Source organism: Mercenaria mercenaria, chromosome 3 (genome assembly GCF_021730395.1).
Source record: "Mercenaria mercenaria strain notata chromosome 3, MADL_Memer_1, whole genome shotgun sequence".
Taxonomy (NCBI): Eukaryota; Metazoa; Mollusca; class Bivalvia; order Venerida; family Veneridae; genus Mercenaria; species Mercenaria mercenaria.
In genome coordinates, this window is record NC_069363.1 from 14,341,563 (window position 1) to 14,363,466 (window position 21,904).

Sequence of the window (21,904 nt, forward strand, 5' to 3'; positions counted from 1 at the left end):
CCGTATACATGATGCATTCTTCACACACGTTTTATTCATATAAACTTATAGTCATCACAATGTCACAACATCATTGATAACAACTTGCCTTAAATTTTATGGAAAGACCCACCCAATGTTTATCCAAACGCGATTTAAATGCATTTACTGAGGGTGCTGACATTACATTATCAGGTAATTCATTCCAGGTATCGATTACACTCTGACTGAAAACACTTCTTCTCAGTTCAGAGTTAGATCTCTTATATAACTTATACATGTTACCCCTGGTTCTGTTCTGACCTACCAAGGAGAAAAACTTTTCGCTGTTAACTTTATCGTATCCATGGAGGACATTGAACACCTGTATCATGTCTCCCCTAAGCCTTCTGTATTCCAGAGTAGGTAAGCCCAACAGCCTCAATCTTTCGCAATATTCCATATTACCTAAATCTGCTATAAGCCTAGTTGCCCATTCTCTGGACATTCTTTATAGCAATCAAACCTTTCTTCAGTCTTGGATTCCATACTACAGACGCATATTCCAAATGTGGCCTTATTAGTGCCTTATACAGGGACAGAAACATATCTATATCCATATATGTAAAAGTCCTGAAAATGAGACCCAAATTCCTGTTTGCCTTATTCACCTTTTCATTGATATGAATAGAAAACTTCATATCTGCATCAAAAACAACTCCAAGATCTTTCTCACTATGTACTTGACTGATTTCAGTAATTTGATTGTTACTACTTTTCATATAAAAGGTGTCAGTAATTTCCCTTTTCCCAAAGTGCAAATGTTTGCACTTCTTACTGTTAAATACCATTTGCCATTTTGAGCCCATTCACATGCATTAAACACACTATCTTGAAGTATTAACTCTTGTGCAGAGTTAGAATATAGTTTTGTATCATCAGCAAATAATTTGGTCACACTTTTTATTACGTCTGGCAAATCATTTATGAAGATTAAGAATAATACAGGCCCTAAGACAATACCCTAGGGTACCCCACTTACAACTCTTTTTCCAGAACTCATTGGCCCATTTACCGTAACTCTTTGCTGTCTATTGCTAAGAAAATCTTTTATTCAAGCAAACACCTTCCCCCTTATACCATAACAACATATCCTTTTAAGAAGGCGTTTATGAGGCACCTTGACAAATACAGCCCTAAAATCCATATAAATAACATCAACATCTTCACCTTTATCTAATTTGTCTGACCAGTCCTCTATACATTCAAGAAGTTGGGTCACACAGGAGTAGCCCCGCCTGAAACCGTGTTGATCAGTCGAAATTAGATTGTTAGACTCCAGGTGCTTAACTATTGCCTCTCTTATTATTTTTTCCAAAAGCCTACAGACAAAATAGAAGTAACACTTATGGGTCTATAGTTTTCTGGTTTACTTCTTTTATCACTCTTATATAGTGCCGTCACATTGGCATCCTTCCATTCAATGGATAATTTATCTTCATTTAAGGTATTAGTAAATATTCTCCTCAGCAAAACAGATAACGGATCGATGCATTCTTTAATCACTCTAGGGTGAATCCCATCTGGTTCTACCGCTTTTTGGGGATTTAATTTTTGTATATGTTTTTTACTATCGTCCTCGCGTATGATGATTTCTTCTAAAATTATATGGTAGGGTCTATCCTCAAAATTTGGTATGTTATTCACATCTTCATCTGTAAAAACAGAACAAAATTGTTTATTCAGTATTCTGGCTCTCTCATCATCCTCCTGGACACATTTACCTCTCACAGTCTTAAAATAAATTTAACTCTTATTTGAAAAACAAAACATGCGCAGTGTAAAAGGCTGCACGTTGGCCACGTTGGCCCCGAAAGGGCTGGAGTTAGCATAGACAGTGGCGTAGCTCAGTTTACAAGACAGGACGCCTTGGTCAGAGGGTTAAGACGCTTTCCTATGGAGGTAAACTCACCGGATCCGATTCCTGGCTACTCACACTATGACAAAGCACTTTGTCACGGTTGCCAGCAATTGCTGGGGGTAAGGTATAATTGGTTTAACAGAGGTTATGTTCATATGGTAAGGTGTAAAAATGTTTGTTTCCGAAAATTAACTGACTGAATAGCGAACAGTAAGACAAGATGAGATAAGATAAATTTTAGTTTGAGTCAGCAAGATAAGTAACAGTACAAAAGCACCCCAGGTGCTTTTGAACCGACTATGTATTAACAAGTTCATAAGAAACAAAATTAAACAAGCTGTAAAAGAAAGACATGATTATAAGAACTATGAGCATTAAAACGTTTATTTTGTATGATTAACCTATAAACATTTCTAACACAAAACAGAGCATAAGATGACATAGCAACGACAGTGAGGTCTAGACTAACCGTTAGGCTAAAGACATTACTAGCACATAACAGGACATAAGATGACATGGCAACAACAATTTAAATGTAAAGACCATGATCGGAATCACTTACCGGCAGCAGGCTAAAGGTTAAGCTAGCTACCCGACAAATGTTATAAAGCAGTTATTTTCGTAAACTTTAACGGAATGTGCACATGACCTTGGTTAATCATCTACCTATTTTTTCAAGCGATAAGTACAATATATAAGAATGTTGTGTAATGACTCAAGATGAGAAAATACAGAGGAGTTCTCTTCAAGATACGCTTACTTTACTTTATTGTGATTTAGGCAAGTGAAAAATAAATGCATATGAAGTACATTAAATCTATCTATCTGCAGTTGACGTCAAACCCCTTGCGGGAACATAGACGTTATGCGCGCCAAAATCAAGAAAAGAAAGAATATAGTGATAAAAAACTTAAAGAAGAGTAATAACATAGAATCAATACGCCTTAAATCCAGTCGACGAAGGTTTAGGGAGTGTAGCATATCTGTTACACTGGAAATACGGCCGTAGTCGGTCTTGATCCAACGGGCGGCTCTCCTTTGGACGCTTTCAATTTGGTCAATTTGAGTTTGAGTGTGGGGCCAGGAAGGCAGTATTAAAGCATTCATTCCTATTTGCCCGTGTTTGACAGGCAGTGAAAAAGCATCCATTCCCATTTGCCCGTGCTAGACAGGCAGTGTGAAAGCATTCATTTCCATCTGCACGTGATTGACAGGCAGTGTTAAAGCATTCATTCCCACATGTCCGTTCATTCCCATTTTCTCGTGCTTGACAGTCAGACGGAAAGCATTCATTTCGTTTCCATTTGCCTGGGCTTGACAGTCTGCGTGAAAATATTCATTCCCATTTTCTCGTGCTTGACAATAAGACGGAAAGCATTCATTTCATTTCAATTTGCCTTTGCTTGGCAGTCAGCGTGAAAATATTCATTCCCATTTTTGTCGTGCTTGACAGTCAGACGGAAAGCATTCATTTCATTTCCATTTGCCTGGGCTTGACAGTCAGCGTAAAAAATTTATTTCCCATTTTCTCGCGCTTGGCAGTCAGACGAAAAGCATTCATTTCACTTCCATTTGCCTGGGCTTGACTTACCCATGCTTGACAGTCAGGGTGAAAGCATTTATTCCCACTTACCAATGCTTGGCAGTCAACGTAAAAGCATTCATTCCCATAGGGATGGGAACGAATACTGAAATCAATATTCGAATATTCGGTTTGCCATATTCGAATATATTCGAATATTCGGTTTGTTTTTATGGAAGCTTTAAAATCTTATTAAGTGATTGGCATATACACAACGTATTCATGTGTTTAAAGCGTGGATCATCGTACATCCTACCTAGCAAAACCCGCCGATCCTAGCGTTTTATTTCACGATTCTATCAGTATAATCATGAACAGATTTAACTAATTCTGTGTTTTAGCTTCAAAATGATACAAAAAATCAAAACGATTATGATTTAGACCGTCGCAATTTTATCTAAAAATAGCAGGTCGTCCCATTTAACACGTGACGCGCTGTTTTATTACCGCCGCCATTTTGAAAATTTTCAATCGGCGTGTAAAAATCATCGTGTAAAAAGCAAGTAATGCAGACTTAAACCTCCTTCAACATGAACTTATGCATCAATCATATGTTATTTCTTGATTTTACTATAAAGTACTTCAAAATTTAATTCGAATACGGCCGATGGTCTGATACGTCTTACAAAATATTGTGAAAAGATCGACCATATCTACAAATTTGGTATTGTTTTTGAAAAAAAAAATCTACAACTTGTTACATAAAACAGGCGCCAATAAAAATGAACAAAAGGTAAAAAGATATCACATTTACGCCTAATACAAACTGTTAATCCGTAGCGATGACCCCAGGTAATTATGCATTGCAATTTTCTTGTTAATTGGACATCTTTTGACATGCATCTGACACATTGACGCCTGTTGCAAACTGTTAATCCGTAACGATGGCCCCCTACCAATTATGCATTGCTATTTACATGTACTTGTTAATTGGACATCTTTTGATACCCGATAAACAAACATGACATGGTTTTATTCTGTAGAATTAGCATGCTCATATTGCCCAAAATCAATGATACTTATTTTGAAAAAAAAAAATACAATAATTTACGAATATTCGAATTTGATTTTCATATTCAAATATTCGACCGATTTTCGAATATTCGTTCCCATCCCTTTTGTCTGTACTTTGCTGTCAGCGTGAAAATATTCATTCCCATTGTCTGTACTTGGCAGCCGGCGTGAAAATATTTATTCCCATTTGTCTGTGCTTGGCAGTCAGCGTGAAAATATTCATTCCCATTGTCTGTATACTTGGCAGTCAGTGTGAAAGTATTCATTCCCATTGTCTGTACAATTTTCCGGTCTCGAGGGTAACTGTTTAGGCGGTTACGGGGCTCCAGCTTCAGGAACAAAGAGAAATAATAATTGATAATAAAAATAAAATCAATCGAACGGCTTTCTTTTTAGAACTATTACTTATAGCACAGGTGTCTGAAGCTCAATCAATAAAATATATATGCAGGTTAGATCTCTTGAAGTATATTAGATGTGTGGGGTATGGTAATGCATATATCTATTGATAGACAATGACTTATGCGTGACTGTGGTCTTTTGATCTTTGCACTTATTAGAAGAAGGCCGGGATGGAATAGGGAGGGCACAGTGGTGTATGATTAGAACGTTTGACTTCGTGGGTTCATTAGCCCACAAACTCATAACGACCATGTACTAAATGTATAAGTAATTTTCCCGAACAACAGGTGAAAATAAAAAGTTTAAACTAACGTGCAGGCAACTATTGTCAGTGTGTGATTTCCAATAGAAGTCACTTACTATTGAATATGTTCAAATACGTGTTTGGCCCGTTCTTGTTCTTGCTACATCGTTTGTTTGTTTGTTTGTGTGTATCTAAGCCTTTTTAGTTACCAGTTCGGTTGCCCGTATTGGCGACTCCTCCAGAGGAATGTTAATCACGTGAGGCTTCTTGAGTAAAGTGCAAGTTACAGTACTCTGGAGGAGTTGCTATTAAGGCTAAACCAAATTTTTTATATTGAGTTGAAGGGCGCATCAGGGAAATTAAAAAGAAATCCAATTTTCATAAACACTACGATTATGTATGAAGTTCTCAATGTCTATATATTAATTACACAGTATAATGCTGACGATGACAGTCATGATGGATGATTCACTGACTAAATTATCCTCATACAGTTGTCAAAAAGTCGGGGTTACATCAGGTTTATTCATTTATAAGGCAAATAGTAAAAATCTAAGATTTTCATGCACATGCGAATCGGAAGATCGTGCAAACAAAAAAGCAAAGAAAATGAACGCCCCACAAAATTAATAGCTGAATAGAACAAGAAATTTATGAATCAAAATGACCGAAATAACTCTTATCGTTTGTATTTACTAACTTCATCATTATCATTACCACCACCACATCTATCATCATCATCATCATCGTTATCGCCACCATTCGGCCAACACCAACACCACTACCATCAGAACCATCATTATGGTCATCATCACCATCATCGCGAACATCGTTGTGTTAGTGGTTTGTTACCATCATCAATATTAAAGAGGCCTTTAAAAATTATGAAACGCTCCTGAAAGTCTAACAATTAATTCAGCGTAGCCTTTTTTTGATGTGACAGTAGGCTGACGTTTACGTTGAATACGTTCAGTGCATACAGTACTGACTATTGTTCAGAATGAAGTGGATTTTAGGTTTTGTTTTAATGACTTTAATTTGGAATGTTGATGGTCAGAATCCTCGGCCGATTTATAAAACCACCCTGAAAGAAAGTAGGCCTACAGGTATGTTTTGTATTGTTTATGCGTATTTTCAAAAGTGTAACAAAACAGCAGTTTGGTATGAGAAAATAAAACAAAAACATTGTGTTAATAACAACGTAGACCTTTTGTGGGTCGAACCAAAGGTAAGCCTTCACAAGTACAAACAAAGCTGGTTTGGATTCATTTTTTCATTCAAAAGTGGATTTTTGAACCAAATAAACCAATATCTTCATATTTAATGTAAGGTCTAGGGTTCATTAAATAACTACATCGGTATTCTTAAAGACATGCAACCCGGCGGCTGTATATGCAGATTTATGAATAAATTTCTCCATGTTCATCTGAGCTTTCTAAACGCTTTGTTGTTTTCTTTCGTTATCTAGAAAATTAAAATATATGCAGAAATGCTTGTTCATTTTAAATTTTTCGATATGCATTGTATGCCTTAATAATTGGTTAGCAGAGCAAGGGGCATATTCTTGGAGACTTGTCTTTCGTTATAATCCTTTCCGCCAACTGTACTTGGTAATGTTAGTATACAAATATAATTATGTATATTGTCGGGAATAAATATGTTCAAACCAAGACTTAGAGGCATATTCAACATCCATGCCATTGGTTGTTAAAAGCTTGTTTGTTTTTAGGTCTGGTGCCATTTAACAACAGTATTTCGTCTATGTAATGGCGGACAGTTAACATAACTAGTGTTCCTATAGATTCTGTATCAGTACTAATATATTCTCCACTAATAGCTGCCAGCTTCGCCACATGAATCAGAGGTGGTGGACGAATGATTTCTGACACAATCTGTTTCACGGAGAACATATGCTTCGCCCAGGAATCGAACTCACAATCCCGCTATCCGTAGATTTGCTCTCCCTATACTGACCTAAGCGTATGGGCTATTGACATGTTTCATCTAAAATGTGCTGACGGAAATAAACTGCAAAATTCCGGAGTTCTTTTACTAGCTAGGGCAGTACGTTTCGGTTTGATTCACTTTGTTATGACACAAATTTTGAATTTGAATCATAAGTTTACTTCTTGTTTCAGATCCGACAAATGTAAAGCCGCAAGCAGGCAACAGAGTAATCGTGCATTATACGGGTAAGCTTTCCTTTAAATCCTTTGTACGTAATACTGGAATATCTCAGCTACTTTTCTTGATCAGAATAGAATATTCTTTGATTATGAAATAAATATATAGAATGTCACTGTCTTTTTTTTTAGGAAATTTGAAGTCAAATGGAAAAAAGTTTGATTCGTCACGTGACCGAAATGACCCATTCAGATTCACTCTCTTTGGAAATGAAGTTATCACCGGTTGGGACTATGCAGTGGCATCGGTGAGTTTTTTTTAAATTTTTTAAGTTAGGTAATATTTTTCAGAGTGACAGCAAGTAACAACCGTGACAAAGTGTAAGCCAAATGTTCGAACGTGATTGCGCGCTCTTGAAGATGTTTAATACTAGTGCCCAAATTTAAGAGTTACTTTTTCTTTTCAGATGAAAGTAGGCGAGCGGGCACGATTTGATATTCCACCAGAATATGCTTATGGTGCGAGGGGAGCTCCACCTGAATATCCTTTCCTTACTGCAAAATTATTTTCCAAACACTGTTACTTTACTTTTACTATCCAGATATTTCACCACGTGTTTTGCTCAAGCCGCCTAATGGCTACTGCCCTAAGTCAGTTATATTCTATGATCACAATGTATAGCTTATTTGAGCCGCGCCATGAGAAAACCAACATAGTGCGTTTGCGACCAGCATGGATCCAGATCAGCCTGCGCAACCGCTGGTCGCAAACGCACTATGTTGGTTTTCTCATGGCGCGGCTCATTTTATTTGCCTTCTCGGAAGACCGCGAGAGGACATCTTTTAACCGGTTCATTCGACCATCTTCTCTATCCAGATGTTCTGTTTCTGGAAGAGGCAAATCAGATGGTAGGAGCGGTCCAAATGAAATCATTGCCAACAACTCTGGGCTGATATGTCAAAAAGATAAACCGTGTAACTTATTTTGTAATTTTATATACCAAGGTTTCCAAATTACACCATGTTACTCATTTAGCTTTCGTTGTTAAACTGCCCGACACTTAAAATAAAACACGGTGAAGAGTTATCACTCTTTCTCTTCTAACATTCGAAGATGGCTAAATGAAACATTTAACTGGCAGATAATTCTTGATACAGATAATACCTTAATACTTGAGGAATTTAGGTTCTTCGTTATGAACTAACAGATGATTTGAGCCTTAACACCGTTCACTATTCCTCCAAACGCTGAATTGTTGTTTGATATTGAGTTGTTAGGAATAGAAACACCAACAGACCCACAAAGAGGAAGAAAACCTGGTCAGCAATAACGATTTAGAGATGCAGTCCAGTTAAACCGCACGCAGACGATATATGGTCTACAACAAGAATGTCTCCAGAGCTATTCTAAATGTTTGTAAACCTAATTCTGCTTGGAATAAATTCTTTAAACTGTACTGCGTTATTTATGTGAAAACGAGAATCTCTATAAGATACTGAGAAAAAGAACGTTCTGGGGCTATTAAGATATTCGTCAGTCACAAATACTAATTGTACTGAACATAACAGCTAACCCGCCATTAGTTCTTTTGCCAGTGATTAAAAAAACATACTGAATGTACAAGTTTGAAATTTATTCTACGCTAAGAACAATATAATTTTTATGTTATTGATAAGGTTTCACAATTTCAACAAATTCAAATTATGTTATCCTATTAATTCGCTCATTTTACTTCAACCCATTTTTGAAAAGTCACAAAAACACAGTAAAACATCTACAATGTAGTGAAAAATGTTGTTAGGGAAGACAATGACAACAAAAACAGAATTATGGCGTTGTCATGCCCTATCGTAAAAGAGCATTTTATATATGTGAAATTTAAACTTTTTCTAGTAAACTCCGCAAAATCTACACTACATGTACTTTATTTCTATACATTGTATAGCTCTTTGTATTCATTTGCTAAAACGCAACTTTCATGTGTATTTTTGTGGCTTTTTAAAAACGGGCTTTGGTAGTAAAATGACTAAAATTATATTTATCCGTAATCTAATACTACTGAAATTTTGATACGTTAATTATTAATATTAATTGATCGATCTAACTACCCAATTAATTTAAGAAATGTACCTCTAGTAATTTTTAAATTATTTGCAAAATAGCATAAATAACCAGATAATTTTCTCGGTATTTATCTAGCTGGCGCAAGTCTGTTCGCACCGTAACAGGTTATCTGACGGCAGAAATGTTCCACCATACCTTAGACCTGCTATGCCTGTACTGCTGTAAGTATACATACGAAGCAAAATTTGAGCCACCAATCAAACCCTCACACTGAGTAGTTTATACTTATTTATTTTAGGTCGATTGTGAAGCAGGTTCTACAACTTATATTAATCGCTGCCGACACCTCGTTCCTGATGGAATCCATCGCCACCAGGGTATGAGAGAAGTTTCCCTTTTAATGCTGAGCGCCAAGCAAGGAAGCTGTTGGTACAATTTTTCACGTCTTTGGTATGACGCGGCCGGGGATCGAACCCACGACCTCCCGCACTCGTAGCGGACTAGGCTATCGAGGCGGTATAATTTAATGGCTACTTGCGACCTGAAATTCTTTCTTTAACCAAGTTAAACAAAGAATATGTGCGATGTATGTAGCTGTGAGAATAAAAGTGCCAAAGTTAGTTCTTTGATGTCATTTACGCTTACCACAAACTCAACACATATCCCGAAAGGTGGCCGCTCACTTGTCCGAAGGCCAAACAGTTCGAATGTCAATATTGACCTAAGATCCATCCAGATATCTGTCTGGAGGCCTGTTAGTCCAATCTAAATTCATAGCACATCGACACAGTAGTCCAAAGTCCCGTTTATTCGAAAGGCAATACAGCATTCAGATTGAAATGTGACGCTACAGGAGTGGGTCATTCTTTCATTTCGGTACCTATTTGGTTAGTTCATTTTTTTACGGTCAGGCGAACCTTCGGACTTCAGGGCCTCCGGAACACCGAGCTTTAACCTCTCCCAACGCAACTTCTTTTTTTTTTATAATAAAGACTCGTGACTACAGGTGGCCTATACAAGAACGGGAAGATAACAAGTATGTTTGGTTGGCGGGCGAGTTACAAGAAAAGCCAGTAATAGGTAAGAACTAGGCTAAGCCTAAAAGAGCAAAAGAAGCAATGATTAGGGTCCATAGGATACTGGTGCTCCAACTTCCTGTTACTCTACGGTCATGTGCTACTTGTTGACAATGCAAGAATAAACTTTTATATTACCTTAGCTTTAGTGTGTGAGTCATTTGAAAGTGGGAACTATGAATACTAAAACATAGCAAGAAACACATAATACAAGAAACTGAAAGATAATTTATTTTGGAGGAGGGTCTGTGGGGTATAAGGAGATAAATCCCAAAACAATATCCCAGATGCATGCCTTCACAGGATAAATAACTTTCTATAAAGTTTTAATGACTCCAGTAAAACACCTTTTGAAATAGACTCGTATGGGACAAAGACTTTTATGTCCCTAATGCATATTTTTACAAAGTCAAGGGCCGTAACTATGATCTGACTTAGTGAAATCCAAAACAAAAATCCAGGTGCAAAACTTTTTATGCTGTTTAATGATCCTATCAGTTTTGATGACCCTAGGTCAAATAATTTTTGAATATGCATAACACAAACGGTTCTGACTGATGTACAAACAAGAGTAAATCAAAGTGCCCACCAAAAAGTAGGGGGAGGGTGTAGGGGCGGGGTTAGAAAACCCAATACATTTCTAACTGACGTAAATATTAGCCTTTCCATAATGCACTTTAAAGTTGTTGACGTAAGTATATGTCACAGTAACTTGACGTCACTTAGCGACGGCAGTAAAAGAGTGGAGGCGACATAGCCATTACGACGTGGGAATCTTACACTAGCCGGAATGGCTGAAAAACGTCGGCCTGGAGTAAAGTTGAAAGACGTTAAGCCTATCGCAGAAGATGGGAAAAATCTTTCTTCTCTCAAATGTAAAAGCGACAATGCCGTGGCAAATGACACCATAGCAGATCGTAACAAATCAAGATTGTTTCACGTCAAACCACGAGAAATATCAGAGCATGAGAGACAGCTTGCGGAAATTGACAGTTCATTCCGGGAAGTTGAACTGACATTTGTTCAGCATGTTAAAGATGTGTCAACAGCTAAAGAAGAAAGAGTACAAGGCACCAAGAATGAAGCTACCGAAGATCAGAAAAGGACACAGATAAGGAATGAAAGAACAAAGAAAAAGAAAAGAATAAAAAAGAACGCAGTATTACCTCTAGATGTTACGAAGTCGGGCTACTTAGATAGAGAAAACGACGAAGATCCAACGAAAGAATTAAATATCGGAGAACCGGACACCAGGAATGGCAAGAAATCGTCAAAGAAGAAGTCAGAAAAGAATAAGAAGGTACTGTACTACACATAGGGAATAACTTGGTGTGTCGTCTGTGGTAGCAGAAATACATTTTTATGATGTTGATCCACTGTTAGCATTACATCTATTATATTTGTGTTGATTCCATAATTATTCTAAGAAGGTAACAAATAATAACAACAACAACAATAATAATAATAATAATAAGAATAATAATGATAATAATAATAATAATCACTTTAGGCGGTCCAAATTTTATATACGCTGAAAAGTACAATAAGGACATTGCACGCCTTAGTTTTAAAAGCCTATAAACATACAATGTACTTATATAAGAAATAAGGATTTTTTGTGTGTTTGTTTATATCCTAAACATGCATTATAGCGCATTTATTTAACATGAAGATTTGACAATTTGCTAAAAAGCAATGAGTATAATAATCAATTCACCAATTCTTCTGCAAACATGTTTCAGTATTTAATTTAAAAAAGAAGAAATGTGCGTTATCCCTAGTTCCTTATTCACACGATATGCATTATGCAGGCTCATGTAATAAAATTTACATAGACACAAATGTGGCAATTATGTCTTTGAAAGAGACACTGTTATCTCGTGAAATTTTGCCTCGATGTCCACCCTATATTAGACCATATAAATACCAATTCGTTAAAAGTTCCGAAAAGTGCTTAACCTCAGTTTTATGTTTTACATATGAATTTGAATATGTTCTTCTGATAGTTTTTGACTTCCTCTTAACAATTCTGATTACATCTTACACTCAATGAGTTAAGCGCTTTCGTAAAACTGGATGTTTTTTATCAAAATGAAGAGTAGTTTAGTGTAATAAATTTAATGTATTGTTAGAAGAGAAATGTTAAAATTTCACATGTTTATAAGATATAATATTAAAGAACAACGTTAGTCTAAAATTGATTTAGTTCAGAAACATCTCTTCAGTGCGTGTCAAAAATAACATCAACACCAAATTCCCATTGTATTTCAAATTTTTCCTCGTTTTCGGTTAGAAGGAAGAAAAGAAAGAACCAGTTGCACAGACCACTGAAGCAAGTAGGGAACAACAGCAGGAAATTGTTGCGGCCCCACGTGAGAATGGCGAACATGCAGACGATAAAAGGAAAACAAGAAAGCTTCCCTCTTGTTTCGGCTTCATATCGACTCGGCTCGCAATAAGGAAGCAGAAAAGACGAGACAAGAAGAAGAAAGCCATTGCCAACAGATACAGCCCGCTAAAACTGGGTAAGATGTTATTTTTGTTCATTTGCGGAGAAAGTAAAAATAAAATTTCTAGGCATTCCGTGATTTGTTCGGAGTTATATCTTCATGTGCTACCATCTATAAATAAAGATGTCATTATTGTTATTACACGTTTTCTCGCTCAAAATAGGCAACAGTTACCAGTTTTAAAATACTCGACTGGTATAGTTACTCTCAGTATTTTTAATGTATTTCTTTTTTAAAAAAATAACTAAAACTGGGTGAATCTAGATCGACAAATAAAGTCGACTGAACAAGTAGAAGTATGTGGACTATATAATCTGTCACTGGCTGTAGATGTAAAGGGGAATGTCCAGTTTGATGGTATTTATATAGATCTATATATATTTTGCATTTTATGGATTTTTTATGCCGTTGTGAACGTTAGGGTTGTTGCACTTTCCATTAGCTCTCATGAACAGACTCGATCAAACCGATTTTGCTATTTTTTTTTTGCCTGATTGCATTCTATGCTTCTAAAGGATCTTCTTAAAGATTTTATTATCATTTGTATCGTACCGGTATACTTTTCCTTGTAAATTAACTTTTTTATGAATCGAGAATTGTATATGAAACAAAGAGCAGCTATCAAGGTATTTGATTTTTACTTAATCATTTTTATATCAGCACAGGTGCTTGAAGCTCTATCAATAGATATATGCATTACCATACCCCACCCACCTAATATACTATTCAAGAGATCTAACCTGCATATATATTTTATTGATTGAGTTTATGAGTAATAATTATATGATCAGTGCACGAATGTAGTTCGTTGCTTGTCATTAACTGCACGAGGGTCGCAATAAGGGTTTTGCCGACATGTGTAAAATCAACGAAAACGCAAGTCTTGCATGCAAGATCGAAGCACCAGTCCAGTGTGCAAGCGTTTTCCGGAACCAGGATTGGCAATATACAAGTTATAATGATAATTATAGTTACCTTATTTAAAGAAAGTAAAACAAAAAGACATATAACAGTTCTGAAAAAGCATTGTTATATCTTGTAGTCCAATATGAGCACAAGAAGGCACGAGGAGGCGAAGCTTTCGTCGTAGAGGTTGATTGCAGACCTATAAATATACAGAAACCGCTCCTGCCACCCATAAAACAGACTGCTGGACCTGTAAGTACAATGCCCTAACTCGATATGACCAACGTTATAAAATATATCTCGAATTTGAAAGGGTAAATATACTTCCGCTGAAATTAAACAAACGATGAAATGCTGAAAAAGTTCGTTTTTACACATATAAAACAACTAGAACGTTTTGTAATCCATTTAGATTCGCCGAGGAACTGACTTCCGGCTTCAAGCAGCCGAGGCAAGAAGAGCGATAGAGTTAGCAAAAAGACGGGAAAATGCAAGAAATTATGAAAGGAAAAAGTAAGTCTGCTTACCTTTAGTGATTCTAGTATGTACATAAAGTTGTAACTAATTCTTATTTTATTTCTTCTTCATTTTGTGAAGATGCTACCTATTTTGTTAGAATTTTGCATGGATAAGGAACGACAATACGTATATAGACCAGCAGTTTAGTTTCAATGACCAAGACATTTGTTTGAGTGTCATGTGATAGTGAACGTTCTTTCGTGTCTGTCTTTAGCAGGAACAAATTAGGTGACCCGAAACTTTTACAAACAGACAGGAATAAAACTGAAAGTAAAACTTTACCTGAAAGATTTTTTCTTAACAAATATCATGATTTCTAGGACTGAGTGTAAAGAAAGAAAGGCTAACGCAGACTATCATTTCCGGAAGAAAGCAGATCTAACCATAAGATATAAACAGGCCGACGCAGAAAGGAACCGCAATAACCTCAGCTGTCTCACAATAGCGACCAGGACTGCATCTATCCAGTCATCTTCCTGCGAATCTTTGATCATTGAAAGTGACCCAAACGCCTTTAAAGTCGATGAAAGTGATGCAGACGCATGGAAAATCGACGATTTCGACTGTATCTCCAATTAAATTTTTATACCGACCAGCAACATCCTACATACCTTTACTATATTTATGCTGGTTGCAGGCATGAAGTAGGCCTAATATCATAACGCAAAATATTCTTGAAATAAAGACTTTTATTACAAAATTATAAATTATAAATTCTTGGAATCTGTTTCGTATTATATCAAATATATACATCTACTTCACCCCATGCCACCGAAGTCTCCACTTCGTTTGAATTATTCCGGTCCCTCTCGTCGGAGCGGTAGTGCGATAGCATTTTTGCTTGGAAACAACGAAATAGTTCGGAACTTTCGAATGCTATAGAGGTTTTTTACCTCCATTTCTGTGCAGTTAGCTATTGGCAATCTGAGAACTACCTCTTATTAAGCGAGTCTGCTATTATATTGCTTACTTGTGTTCTATGCTTCAAAGGGATCTTCTTATAGATTTATTTTTAAGGTAGCAGGGTACGCTTCGAATTTTGGCCCCGTCAATATTTGTTATAATTAGAACTTCGTGATTTTGGATGTCTGTTAATTAAGGTGAGAGATAATGATTGTTAATTCTTTAGAAAATTTATACAGCCGACACATGCAAAATTCTGATGTCATTTGTAAAACTAACTGCTGGTAGCTTTGTATGAATCAATGAGGCACCTTTTCGCGGAAAATTCAAATTACGGAAGGGTTCTGTGCTTGTTGATTGATACTCGGGAACATTTTCGCTATTTTGTGAAAAAACGAGCTGGATGGACCCCCATTCCGTTTATATCCTGAAGTTCAGTAAGGACTATTAAATTGAGAAATGCAATAAAATTGGGCATTGTTCTTGCAGCGGGATCGTTGCAGGCTGTTCAGAAAATGCAAAATTGATGATTTTGGCATGCTATTTTTCATGGATGGTGTAAAACTTTCGTCTTGATAACTTTCTTTATTCTTGTATGAGAATCCTGATTTTGCCATTAATTAAAAGCACAAAACATGCACGCAATTCATAAAATGGCCACCCTGATTCTGCTCATAAGGGAAGTGCAATATTGCGACTCGCGACATGTAAGACTGTCCGTGCCGAAAATTTTCGAATCTAAGTGTACCCTGCTACCTTAAGTGTTAGTTAGCAGGGAAGCAGTTTCGAAATATGATTTTTTTTTTTTAATATTTAGGGTAGCATTGTTTTAAGTGTATTAATATTAATGTTTTAGTTATAGTAAGTTTATTCTTAAAGAAATCAATATGTACATTCATTTAGCTGTAAATAGCAGATGGGAATATTAGCGGCTACACCTAGATCCATAAATTTTGTGAGTCATTTTCTGGAGGCAGATTTGAACGAACCCGGTGTTTTCTACAGCAAAACGGACAGTTATTGTTTTTGACATGCTTTTTATTGTTTCAGTTGTTGACAGACACTTTGCTTAGCAGGGCTTTGCACCTTAAGGGTTGATTTATATGAAAACCTAGTCTAGTTGTATGAAAGTAAATAAACGAGTGTATGTCATCTGTTGGAAGTAAGTTTAACTTGCGCAGAATACTGTATATTATCATGAAGTGGGTGCTAATCTAAGGAATCTGGTGTCAGATGACATAAATTGTTTCATTAGCCGTCTATTTATTTTTCTCTTTACTAACCTGGAGAGAATCTAAAAAATACTTTTGGTTTCTGAATTGCCTCCCTTGTATCATATCATAGATGAGTGACTTTCATGGATGTTTCACTGCTTTAAACAGATATTGCAATCATTGTTTAAGTTGAATGAAAATTTGTAAGGTGCTCTGCAGTTTATTTTTTAAACAGAAACCTTTAGTCCAGTCGTTGAATGCGTTGTATGCTGAATCTGATCCTTGCTTTTAAATGAATAGGCAACATACCATTATCAAGTTAAATTAGATAAAAGACAATACCATTTGTAAAACATCAGTCAGAAAAGCTGCTGTTACTTCTCTTGACTGTAGTCACTATTTAAGAAATGAAATGATTTTTTCGGTGTTCATACGAAATGAACGAAAGAATAGGATCGGCAAATCCATGAATCGCGATTCATGTTTAATTTGCCGATCCTATTCTGTCGTTCATTTCGCATGAACACCGAAAAAAATAGTTTCATTTCTTATATTTATATTATATTTCCTTTCCATTTGTAAACTATATAATATAATGAATTGCATACAATTTGTAGCATTAAGCATTAAAATCAGCTTCCCGGCCATTCTGTTCACCAGACGGAACAACTGCGACGTCATCTAAGGAACGTTCTCACTGACTATCCGCGGACGTCGTCAAAACAACGGTCGGTTATCACTAAGCATCGATGACGTAACTTTAGCGTCTTTCCTTTTGCTGTTCAAACGAAATGAACGTCAAAAGTTTCAATGGAAAAAATAGGGCGAATGTAAATATTGTAAATTGTATATAAAACTAGACAAAATGCATTTTTCCTGCACACCGGACTGGCGTTTCCGCTGATTTTACCCATGCAGGCAAAACCCATCTGGCACCCCCTATGCCATATGACTCTCGTGCTGTTAATGACAACTAAGCGATTCATGCATTGATTATATATTGTTTATGTAAAAATATTTACATTCGCCCTATTCTTTTCCGTTGAAAATTATTACGTTCATTTCGTATGAACAGCAAAAGGAAAGGCGCGAAAGTTACGTCAACGTTGCTCGCTGTTTTGACGACATCCGCGTATAGTCAGGGAGAACGTTTCTTCGATGACGCCGCAGTTGTTCCGTCTGGAGAACAGAATGGCCGGGAATCTGATTTTAATGTTAAATGCAACAAAATGTGCCAAATCTGTAATTTTTTAATCTTGTTTACAAATTGAAAAGAAATATAATGTAGATATGAAAAATGAAACGTTTTTTCGGTGTTCATGCGAAATGAACGACAGAAAAGGATCGGCTAATTAGGGGTGTCCATATGGGTTTATGGAGGCATGGGTGTGCCCCCGATAATGTTGTAATAACTTCTCGCCCAATCCTTTTGCGTATGTGTGTTGTATGTGCGTGAATAGAATAAGTATATATATATATATACAATACAATCTGATTAAACTAATTAAACTATAAATAAGCGCGAGCACGTTCACACGCACGCACGCACGCACGCACGCACGCGGGTATTTCAGCATCAAAAAAGTGAGCATTATATTATATTATATCATTTTATGTTATAAATTATATTTATGAACATGTGGGCATATCTGTCATAGTTTCATAAGTATGTGCTTTAAATTTGAATATTTGAAAGATTTATAGAGAATATTAGGTTACTGTCTGATAAATTTAAATTTATTAGGCGAGTTGAAGAAAATATATTAAGCGAGGCTCTGCCGAGCCTTATATTTTTTCGTAGACGAGCCTAATAAATTTAAATTGTTCAGACAGTAATCTAATATTCTATTTATCCTATCTGTTCAGAAAATTGGGGGAAAGTCGTTGAAAGAGCAACAGCGTGCAGACTTGACGTCATATAATATGACGTTTGCTAGGTGTAATTCAGTTTGTGGAAAATTAAAAAAATGCAATAACTTTTTTGTTCCTGGATAAAAACTTTTGATTTTACCACTTATTTTCTTAGTTAGAACATTTCCAATACAATGATGACAGTTTCAATGAAAAATTCGGAAAAAAAATTGTTTTCAAAATTTCCGGCTGAAGTGCTGTAAAAGTGAAAAATAGCAATAACTTTTTTGTTTCAGAATAAACACCTTTGATTTGACCACTCATTTTCTAAGTTGAGACATTTCCAATACAATGGTGATGATTTAAATGCAAAATTTTCATAAAATAAGTGATTTCAAAAATTCCCGCAAAAGTGATATCTTGACACTGACTAGATAAAGCAAAGTTTATTAGGCAGGCCGATATTGTGCTATATCTTATATGAGGGTAGGATAAATTATATTTTACACAGTATGACAATTTGATAGTTTAACAACTGGTATATGCACCAAACTACCTCTGAAGTTTCCCGTGTAGGAAGGTCTAAAGTATCTGCAGCTTCCATGTAAGAAAGCATCAAACTGTCAAAATTTCACGAGGAAAAATGACAAATTGAGTTGCCGAATATATGAACAACCTGTTGATAAATCTGCGAAAGCGAAACTTCATGGACACTAAAAAATAGATTGCATTTATGTCAGAATGTCAGAATAAGAATGATCATGTTACCGTTACTGGAGTAAAACTTCAATTAAATAGAATAAGACGTGTTTTTTTTATTTTTGATGATTTTGGAGTGAGTTATTATGTTTTTTAGAGGGGTGTGGGGGCGGGAATAGCTATAGAAAAGACACCCCACCTTTATAAAGGGGTTGTGGTGGTGGGGGAGAGTGGGGTGGGGAAGGGGGGGGGGGGCGGAGATTGTAAATTTTATGGGGATGCATGGTTGTAATTTAATGAGAGGTATATAACGACAGTTCAGCTCATCGTACATCGGTGCGCATGGTCAGTCAGGTTGTATATCATAATCATACTAATATCAAAACCGGTAGGTACAGGATGGGGTGGGGGGGGGGGGGGGGGCTCTGGCCATGTTCCCAGTAAACACCTGACGTCGTACCGACGTTGGTTAGACGTTGGATTTTGGTCGCGACGTCGGCGACCTGAATCCAACGTCTAACCAACGTCATAACCACGACGTCTAATAGACGTCAGACTTAGACGTCTAGGAGACGTTGGAATGAGGTTGGATAGAAAGTCTGTTTAAATGTTTTCATTTATGAAATTAACTGGTGTAATTTTGCTAGTATAGTTTAAAGATAGTTATGCCTGAACATGCGCTTATAAATAATAGTTCATTAGCACATCAAACATTATCATTAATTATGTTACAAAATCGCATGAGATTGTCTATTTTCGGAAACGGATTTCTTTTTTACCAATTTAAAACTGTTCAGGAAAAAATTGCATTCTATACACATGTATAAATTATTCTAAATTCACCTAAGGATCTTCTTCTACACATGTTGTTTATTAGTCATGCCTTCGCGCGAGATAAGCCTGCATCTTCCGGTAATTTGATATTTGTGTGATAAGATAGCAAGTTTATAAATACTTTACACAAAGGGATCCGCAACGTGAGTAGCAGATTTTTGAAAGTTGTACTTAGTTTAATAGTTATTCTTTTTAATGTTACGTATTCTTTCAAAGATTGATGCATTATGTTTATTACTTTAAAAATCAATTGCGTTTAACATAAAACTTCATTACATTTTATGAGGTTATAGAGAATTCTTTTAGAATTTAAAATATAACATGTTTGTTCTGCACGTAGCAATTATGTTCTTTAGTAATAGCTCTAGCATACTTGTATAAGTTTTCAAATTTTATGAAATGATGAAACTGTCAAATTTTATACATTTCAGATGGGAATTTGAGCGGAGTTGAAGAATCATGCAGACATGACTAAACTTGAAAGTTTCAATTACTGGATTACCTTTTTTGGATTTATAATATTAGACTTATGTCGCTATCATGTGAAATAAAGATGATAAAATACATGTGTTGATTACTTGTTTGATTGCAAATTCTGTTGAAAATTTGGTCAGATTTTGGTTGGAAAGTGGTTAGATTTTGGTTGGAAAATGGTCGGATTGCGACGTCTAGCCAACGTCGGGATCCGACGTCTAAACGGTTTGCAAATCCAACCAAAATCCAACGTTAATCCGACGTCGGGGTCTGACGTCTATACGACGTCTAACCGACGTCAAATGCCTACTGGGTTAGGGTTTCGAGGGGTTGGGGATGGGGGTCCTCCCAAGAAAAATGTTTAAATATACAGGCATGATATGGCGGCCTGTGGGATTTCTTTCCTCTTGATAGGGACGGGGGGTCAGGGGGCTCTCCCCCTGGAAAGTTTTGAAATATAGTTATGAAATGGTGGGCTCTGGTGCGTTTCTGGGTCTAAACTTTGAGTAAATATTCCTTTGCCAAAATTGTAAGGTGCATCTTTGATGAGTAGGCCCCTACAGATCATTTCTCAGCCAACTGGGGGCGGGCACGGGCCCCCTCGGCCCGGCCCTGGATCCGGGCCTGAATGAGTATGTAATAAATGCCGCTACCGAAAGAAACGATACCTTAAAACAAATGATTTGTTTTACGTTTTTGTTGCTGGAAAATCCATTTTATTGCATATGCGGAAGTTCACAGCAACCAGGAAAACTGCTAACTTACTGAAATACTAAAAACACGGCGATTCGTGAAAATGTGTAATGTGTATGGTTTACCACTTGTCATTTTTATGAGTTTGAATTGCTGACTTTGATGTAGTAACATCGAAGTTATATTGAAATATTTCTTACTTAAACAAATGTACTGACTCAGACAAGTTTGTACCTTTCATGTAACCACAGTAAACGTTCAGCACGTTTATTTCGACTTTTCAAAAAAGTCTTTTAAAGGTATCTGCTTATTAGTTTTCGAATTTCACTAATCAAGGTCTATATGCGGACGTAAAACCAGAGACTACTGTTCCACACGAGGGACTTTGAATATAAGACAGTGCGATTCATACCCTAATAGAACATTGTAAAGAACCTCAAGTGCGGCAATGGGAACTTTTTAAATTTTCAGACATGAATTTATAGCTAGAAAATTTGTCCATTACACATTTGGAAATAAACACTTTTTTGGGCTATCGAACTGGCGTTTTAAATTTAAAAAAAAATCCACACTTTATGTAAGTTATATCTAAACCTCAGGAAAATCTTTTAAACTCAATTGGTTAAGAAAATATATTTTCATTGGATTTTGAAATTTAATTAAATATTTTGTCTTTAAGTTGAAACTGTTCTTAATTTAGTGGTCCTTTACCCCTTGGCTTTTATTTTAAATTAAGGAAATCAACGCTGTCGGTCTTGACTCGAACGGAACCAAGATAAAGTACACCGCTTTTATTTACCATTAAACCGATATTATTTTTTGCATTTTCTGAGACATAAAATATATTCAGCTCAAAGTCACATAATATTGTCTACATAGGGAACAATCAGTAATACGTCATAAAACGATTGTAAAA

The 21,904-nt window shown here is 36.2% G+C and overlaps 2 protein-coding genes across 3 annotated transcripts; both read left to right on the forward strand.

Moving 5' to 3' along the window:
• Nucleotides 1–6,068: 6,068 nt before the first annotated feature.
• LOC123523654 (peptidyl-prolyl cis-trans isomerase FKBP1A-like) lies at nucleotides 6,069–8,701 on the forward strand. The gene is made up of 5 exons (XM_053537897.1): nucleotides 6,069–6,227; nucleotides 7,260–7,313; nucleotides 7,437–7,552; nucleotides 7,712–7,785; nucleotides 8,479–8,701. The coding sequence occupies exons 1-5, from the start codon at nucleotides 6,122–6,124 to the stop codon at nucleotides 8,573–8,575; spliced, it is 447 nt and encodes a 148-aa protein (XP_053393872.1). The 5' UTR covers nucleotides 6,069–6,121; the 3' UTR covers nucleotides 8,576–8,701.
• A 2,405-nt stretch (nucleotides 8,702–11,106) lies between these two features.
• LOC123523651 (capping protein inhibiting regulator of actin dynamics-like) lies at nucleotides 11,107–15,047 on the forward strand. Of its 2 annotated transcripts, none has more exons than XM_045301311.2 (5): nucleotides 11,107–11,685; nucleotides 12,679–12,910; nucleotides 13,938–14,053; nucleotides 14,214–14,314; nucleotides 14,641–15,047. In XM_045301311.2, exons 1-5 carry the CDS (start codon nucleotides 11,176–11,178, stop codon nucleotides 14,897–14,899), a joined length of 1,218 nt encoding a protein of 405 aa, XP_045157246.1. In that variant the 5' UTR covers nucleotides 11,107–11,175; the 3' UTR covers nucleotides 14,900–15,047. The 2 variants fall into 2 exon arrangements, with proteins under 2 accessions (XP_045157246.1, XP_045157247.1); XM_045301312.2 differs by having other exon boundaries at nucleotides 12,682–12,910.
• The last annotated feature ends 6,857 nt before the right edge of the window (nucleotides 15,048–21,904 follow it).